The following is a 7,703-nucleotide window of genomic DNA, read 5'->3' as shown; positions in this document are numbered from 1 at the left end:
CCTTACTCCACACCACGCGACAATCATTTTGTACGGACAGCAGGAACGGCCCTGTAAGGTTTTATACGTTGGCGATTTGTTACCTAGAAAACCCACAGTGTCTCCGGCTTCTGGCATATTAATAAAAGCGCCTCTGCTTTGTAAGTGTGGCTGCCGCCTCCTGACATTGACATTCTGCAATCGTGGGGGATGCAGGGAGGTCCCCTTCCCGACCCCAGCTCAGCCCCAGCCCCACCCCCACATGTGCCCCAAAGCCCATACATCAGGCCCAAGAACCTTCAACCTTCAGTGCTGGAACTTGAAATATTTAATAACTTTTCTCTGGAAGACAAGACAGCTGAATCCCTTTCCTGCTGGCATAAGGCAATGGGGCAAATGCTTCAGTTGCTAATTGAGGCAGGTCACTGATGGCGGAAGGTGCTGGGGGTGGGAGGGGGCGCCTGGTCCTCCCGGAATGTGGGGGCACTGGAACCCCAGCCCAGGGCTCCCCCTGAGGTAGGCACAAGGCACAAATCCCCTCCGGCCTTGCAGCCGGAAAACCCAACAAGCAGGACACAGGAGTCTGCCTTCAGCCAGTGGGTGGTCCGGAGGTAGAGTCTAGCTAGAGCTGTACCATCCCTGTGGCAGCCGTGGGCTGGCAGTTTGGAGCCTTTAGGTTCAATAAAACACATTACTGTGAAAATGTCACCTGCTTCTTTGGGCTTTATTAACGTGGTGACTAGAAAATTCAAGATTAGGTATGTGTCCCATTCCCATTCTGTCCGACGGTGCAGCTCTAGGACTCGGCCCACGATGGCCCGGAGCCCCAGGCGCCCTGTCCGCGGGCCCCACCGTCCCGAGTCCCCAAGCCTGGGTTTGGCAGCATGTGAGCCCTGAGACAATGCAGGTGGGCGGCAGGGACACCTACGGGGTGAGGACACCGACGGGTGGGGCTGGGCCTCTTAGCTGCCTCCAGCCCTGAACACTTCGCGATCCTTCCAACACCAGCCTGGACGGCACCCCGTCACCCCCTACACCCCACCTTCAAGGCTCACGATAACTCAAGGAAGGCTCCTTCCTTCCGCCTGGGGCTGTCCACCCCCTCAGGTCCAGTCCCCAAAGCCCCAGAAAGGAGGCTTGGCTTCCTCCCTGCACACAGCAGTGCCTGGGGACCTCTAGCAAAGCGAGCGACCCCGCGATCCAGCCCACACCGCACTCCCCGCCACGCATGCCCACGCTGGCTCTACCGAAGGCGCCTCGGTCTCCATCCTCATCCATCTTCCAGCTCACCGCCTGCAGTGACACCTCCCGGCCACCAGGTGGACCCGGCGCACAGCTCCACTCACACACTTTTCAAGTGGATCACCCCAAATTCGGTGAGCAGGGCCACCACGAGGAAGCTCACGTAGAAGAGAAGCAGGCAGAAGCCGTAGATCTTGCTCAGCTGGAAGCACTGCAGCGGGACCGCGACCAGGGAACAGACAAGGCTGAGGCCCAGGGCGCCTGCCAAGACCCACACCAGCAGTCCCTCTGGCTCCAGCTGCAGGGAGAGAGGCCGGGTCACTACACAGCCACCGGTCAATCAAACTGATGCTTGAGGGCCCCTTGCTAGGGGCCAGCGAAGGCCTGCCCCACCCGGTCCTTCAGTGTTTGAAGCCACCTAGTTGTGTGGGAGGCAGTAAGACTGACTTGAGCAGAGCAAGGACGATGGGCGGGTACAGAAGGTCACGGGGTGGAAAGCCCCAGGTGCCTAGCAACGGACAATCAATTGTAGGGTGGGAGCTGCCCGAGGGGGACGTTCCTCCCCTAGTCTACACTAGTCACGGGGTTCAGACCAGGGCCCCGGACCTTTCCTCCCTAGATAACATCTGGGCCTCAGATAAGCACCAAAACCAGCCTCCGCTGAGGCTGGTGTCAGGGCCAGGTGCCTGGAATGATGCCCCCCTGCCCTGGTGCAGCCAAGCAATCAGCGAGACCAGGATCCTGAAAGGACACACCTGGAAAGCTGCTGAATATTCTAGCATCTCCCCTAAAACTGCCACCCTTAAACCCTAGGGGGGCCCTACCCGGTTTGCTCAGCGGTTAGAGCGTTGACCTGCGGACTGAAGGGTCCCAGGTTCCATTTCGGTCAAGGGCACGTACCTTGGTTGCAGGCTTGATCCCGGCCCTGGGTTGGGGGGCGTGTGGGAGGCAACCAGTCAATGTGTCTCTCTCACATCATTTCTGTGTCTCCCCCTCCCATTCTCTCTAGAAAATCAATTGAAAAAAGTGTCCTCGGGTGAGGATTAACAAAAAAATAAAGAAAAAAAAAACCCCTTAGAACGGAGGAGGACCCGTGTGCTCTGCCGCTCCCTCTGGGAAGCACGCCTGCGCCTTCCCCTTTCCCCGCCCCTTCCTATTCCTCTTCCTCGCCCCCCTCCCCCCAGGTGCGTTACCATTAACCTCCTCACTCCCAAGCTCCAAGGGCCCTTCCTTTACCTCTGTAACTTGCTTCCTAAACCTACTTCCTTTTTAAAAAAATATTTTTATTGATTTCAGAGAGAAATGGAGAGGGGGAGAGAGAAACATCAATGATGAGAGAAACATTGATCAGCTGCCTCCTGCACGCCCCCTACTAGGGATTAAGCCCTGCCCAGGAATCAAGCTGTGACCTCCTGGTTCATGAACCACGCTCAACCACTGAGCCATGCCAGCCGGGCCTAAGCCCATTTATTCTAGGAATTACTTCTATCTCTGTGATTTACCAAATAAATGATCTCTTACAGTCTGGGTCTTGGCTCTGAATCCTTTCCCAGCCAGTACCCAAGGACCGAGGCTGCTAAACCCAGGTTTGCTGTGACCTCACCGGTCAGACACCTGGTGCCCTCATGCCGCCTAAACAGCCTGTGCTCATCTGTTAGGGCAGCCGTAGGGCTCGGGTACAATATGTTCGATATACATTACGTGACGCTGTTGAAAAATTCTCAAGCAGCACAGAAGAGGAAGTGAAACTGTCCCCACCTCACTTCTCTTCCTAGACTTAGCGTATGTCTAACATAGGCCGAGGATTTAACACTCACAGCCTTTCATCTTCACAACCACCCCCAAGGGGCGCATCACAGCAACACACAGATGAGGAGACTGAGTCATCAGTAAGTGACAGAGCCCTGGGGAAGTCCCAGCTCATAACCAATACCCTGTCCTGCCTCCCCACACAGGGACACATATGCATGTACACACAGGTGGGTACACATATGCATGTACACACAGGTGGGTACACACAGGTGTCGGTGCACAAACACACAGACCTGTGCATCAAATCTGAGAACTGGGCTCATACAACATGAGCGTTTGTTTATGAGCAACCAGTATTTTGTTTCTTTCCCCAATTTTATTTTTTAATCCTCACCTGAGGATATTCCTTCCATTGATTTCTAGAGATAGTGGAGGAGAGGAGAGAAATGGAAGGGAGGATGGAGAGAGAGAGAGAGACGTCAACTGGTTGCCTCCCACACAGCCCCCACCCAAGGCTGGGGAACCTGCAACCGAGGTACGTGCCCTTGACCAGGAATTGAACCCGAGAGAGACCCTTTGGTCCACTGAACCAAACGGGCCATTTTGCACCCACCAGTGCTCACTCCACGGACACCCTTCCTAGACGGCCTTCCCAGGAGCCTGCCTGGCGTCTTAATGAACAGCAGGGGCGTTTTCTACACACAAAGCCGGTGGAATGCACACACACACTCCTGTGGACGAAAGGGGCCACACGCTGACCTGACAAGCTCAGGGGAGGCCCGCCTGGCGGTCTTGCAAACTCAGAGACCTGAAGTCACCACAAAGGATGGTCTGAAATTAAACTTGAACTAAAAGCAGTGATGGTGGGCAGTTACGTCCTAGGCTGGTATCTTCACTAACAAGGTCAACCTTTACCTTAACTGAGCCTCTCTGTCTTTTTGCACCTATAATAACATTCCCTTTGAAATGTCTGGGTAACTTGGAACTTCCCTTTTTCTGGACCCCTTGGGGCACAACCAAATGTGCTGGGCCCCAGGACAGATACCACAAATTCCTTTATTATCATGTTAATTGTTCCTGCACCCACCTAAGTATGTGTCCATCATTTTAGTTTTTATCCAATCCCAGGGGTTTCCCTGCTTTGCTTTATCCCTCCTCCTTAATCTATCACCAATGAGTTTCATGTAACCCACCTACATCCCTTTCCTTTGATTGCAAATGTATAAATACAAATGTAACTCGCCATTCTCCGGAGGAGCACTATCTCAATTCGTTGAGGTTCTGCTTCCGGGCATATGTCGGCAGTTTGGCTCAAATAAACTCACAAAAATTCTTTACAGGTTTCAATGGTTTTTTACGTTAACACTCCCATCAGGGGGCCACCCTACGGCCCCGTTATCTGCACCTGCCTGAGAATCGATACGGAAAGGAATCTTTAAACCCAGGAAGAGTACCAGCAACATTTGCAGTGTGTTTACCTTTGAGAAAGGCCAACTTTTCAAGCAGCGTAAGTAGCCATTTGCTTCTGGGCGTGGCCTCCGGAAAGGCTGGCCCTCCTGCCGCTCACTGCAGGTCAGCAGCCGCTCACTGCAGGTCAGCAGCCGCAGAGGCTACTGAAGACTCAGAGCCAGGAGGAAGGGGGGGGGGGCGCTCTGCTCCCATCAATACCCACCTCAGCCTCCGGACATTCCAAGAGCGTTCACTCGCTGAGCCCTAAAACCATCCCCGGGGTCCCCGCCTCATCTAATCTTCCCCTCGTGTGGTCTCCCAAGTCACAGCTGTCGGAATAGAGATGCTGGGATAGGGGATGCAAACTGGCTGCCTTGCTGTTTGCCCTGCTCAACATTTAATTTTTTCTAAATGTTTTCATTGATTTTAGAGAGAGAGGAAGAGAAAAGGATAGAAACATCAATGAGAGAAACATCATCGATCGGCTGCCTCCTGCTCACCCCCACCCCCACCCCCACCGGATATGACCTCCTGGTTCATAGATCCACGCTCGACCACTGAGTCACACCAGCCAGGCCAATATTTTAAAAGAGCGAAAGTTCACCCAAGAACCTCAATTTCTTCTCTAGAAAACCTGACTACCCAGCCCCAGGAGGCCCACCTGAACAGCCCAGACGTTTCCATCACCTGCCGGGCCCCGGCCAGCAGTATCTGAATTTTCCACCTTAGGACTGAGTCTCTCAAGTGTCCTGCCCTCATCAGTCGGCAGGGAGCTTACATTAAAATGCAGCCGGCCGAACCGGTTTGGCTCAGTGGATAGAGCGTCGGCCTGCGGACTCAAGGGTCCCGGGTTCGATTCCGGTCAAGGGCATGTACCTTGGTTGCGGGCACATCCCCACTGGGGGGCGTGCAGGAGGCAGCTGATCGATGTTTCTCTCTCATCGATGTTTCTAGCTCTCTATCCCTCTCCCTTCCTCTCTGTAAAAAATCAATAAAATATATTTTTTAAAAAAAAATGCAGCCGCCCAGCCCGCCCCCTGGAATGCTCGGGTCAGGAGATCTCTTGCAGCCCCTCAGGGACTTCTCAGATCCTCTTGAAGTGAGACCTTTGACCCTCAATGTGTTTCAGAACCTTCTCCAAATCTGCTGGCTGCCTGTTCTAGGGCTGTCTCCAACCGATGGCACCGTCCCTCTCCTCCCGGCTCACCCGTGTGGACAACCTTGGGATGAGTTGTTCAGCCCGGCCCTTACCTCGTGGGTGCTTATCCAGGGAGTGGGGGAGGGGTGTGGTGGGGTGGTATCGCCAACCCCATTTCACAGGTGAGGAAACTGAGGCTCCGAGATGTCCTAACTCATCCAAAGTCATATAGTAAGAGACTTAACTGATGGGACTGACACCTGAATCCAGGGACCTTCCCCCTGAACTACAGCTTATCACTCTGTGAATTGGAAGGAATACGTTTTTCCAACCCTACATGCGAAACATTTTAAAGATATTCTACAGATCAGACTTGTCCCGAATTTAGACAAGTCCTCTCCCAGGAAGTGCGAAGTGCTCAGGTGTGAGTCACCTGCTATCCAGAGGACAAGTGGGGGGGGAGGGGGAGGAGGAGGAGGAGGAGGAGGAGGAGGGGGGACATGGTAAGGAGGTCCGTTGCAGAAGGGTCTGGCCACTGGCCACTCACCTTCACCTCCGCGTGGCCCCTGGAGATCTGCAGCAGGCAGCCCAGGCCCACTCCCACCAGGACGTCTGCAGCCCGGCTCAGGAAATTTGCTGGAACCACCCATAACCCCGACCACGCAGCCATTGGCTTTCTCTCTGATCTACACCCCCCACCAGCTCCCAAACCCTGCCTGAGACCTCCGCCAGGTTTAGCGCCTCTAGGAGGGCGAGCGTCCAGTGGGCCTTTGCACTCAATCCCTGAGGATTGAACGAGTGACAGACATGCTCGGTGCCTGGTGGGCACTCAGCACATGGGGAACTGAGGCTCGGCCAGGTAAAGTGACCGCCCATGGTCCACTGGGGGACTGGGACGGAGCACGGGTCAAGGCCACCTCTAGGGACTGCTCAGGGGACACTGCTCAGGCAGGGCCCCTCCTTCCCACCCCAACCTGAGAGGTCAGAGCCGGGCTCAGTGGGAACGAAAGGGCCCTGGAGTTACAGCCCCGAGGGTGGGCATGCGCAGGACTGAGCGCCCACGCTGCCTGCGCTGAGGCTCGGGCACCGTGAAGGATACTGAAAATGATGCCGCCGAAGCAGGCGGAGAACGCCATCCGGGGGTAGCCCTGGCGGGCCAGCGTGAAATCGGAGAAGACATCTGCGGGGGAACGAGAGAAGGCTGGCGTGGTGAGCGGCTGCCCCGGCCTCCCGGTCACTCACTCCTTCCTTTCTACCCACAGTCCTTCGGCCAACAAACGCGGATAAATGCCCCTGGGCCTGGCACTAGCTGGCTGGCTATGAGAGGCCACAGCGGCCCCTAAGACACAATTCCCTTCCTTCAAGCCCTCTTCTCAGCAGAGGCAACTTTGTGTGTGTGACATGCAACCACCGATTTTCACCTGAGTCCATCTGCTGCTAGCATATTCAGTATCTCCATGCAAATTAGGTATATCCATGCAAATTAGGTGTCTCTATGCAAATTAGGTGTCTCCATGCAAATTAGGAAAAGGTGAGTGAGAGGAGATTTTAGCCCCCCAACACCTTCTTTGGTCACAACCTGGCCAGCCCGACATGGCGGCTGCAGCTACAGAATTGTGTGTATGTACGTGCGAATACCTACACGTCACACACGCATGCACACACCCTGCCTGACGCTGGGGAGCCACGAGCGTCCATGCAGGAGAGGGGAGCCGCACTGGGCTTCCACAGAACCTCCTGGCTCAGGGCATCCCGCTGCCCAGTGATGGTCACTCCAAGAGGTCAGTGGGGCCCTGGCCACTGTGGTTCAGTTGGTTGAGTGTCACACCATATACCAAGAGGTCGCTGGTTCAATTCCCAGTCAGGGCACATGCCCAGGTTGTGGGCTCCATCCCCAGTCAGGGGTGTGCAGGAGGCAGCCGATTGATGGTTCTCTCTCATTGATGTTTCTCTCTCTCTCCCTCCCTCCCTCCCTCTTTCTCTCTCCCTTCCTCTCTCTCTCTAGTCAATAAAAACATATTTAAAAAGAAATAAATAAAAACATCAGCGGGCGCTAAGCCCATGCTGAGGGAAGTGCCCTGGACGTCCCTGCCCCGTGCCATTCTGGCTGGGGGAGCGAAGGGCAGGAATATGGCTGTGCTCA

At 55.0% G+C, this 7,703-nt stretch overlaps 1 protein-coding gene across 1 annotated transcript in view; it reads right to left on the bottom strand.

Annotated features, from left to right (window-relative positions):
• Positions 1–291: 291 nt before the first annotated feature.
• The window catches only part of SLC8B1 (solute carrier family 8 (sodium/lithium/calcium exchanger), member B1), a 21,331-nt gene continuing 13,919 nt past the window's right edge, over positions 292–7,703 (bottom strand). The window contains exons 14-16 of the mRNA XM_014541092.1: positions 6,660–6,742; positions 6,108–6,172; positions 292–1,519 (exon numbers count right to left, since the gene is read on the bottom strand). Of these exons, the coding sequence (XP_014396578.1) occupies positions 1,322–1,519; positions 6,108–6,172; positions 6,660–6,742 (346 nt within the window). The 3' untranslated portion in view covers positions 292–1,321. The remainder of the gene's footprint in view (positions 1,520–6,107; positions 6,173–6,659; positions 6,743–7,703) is intronic.

Source organism: Myotis brandtii, unplaced genomic scaffold (genome assembly GCF_000412655.1).
Source record: "Myotis brandtii unplaced genomic scaffold, ASM41265v1 scaffold1064, whole genome shotgun sequence".
Lineage (NCBI taxonomy): Eukaryota > Metazoa > Chordata > Mammalia > Chiroptera > Vespertilionidae > Myotis > Myotis brandtii.
Note: the sequence above shows the minus strand (reverse complement) of the source record. Positions and strands in the feature narration are given on the sequence as shown.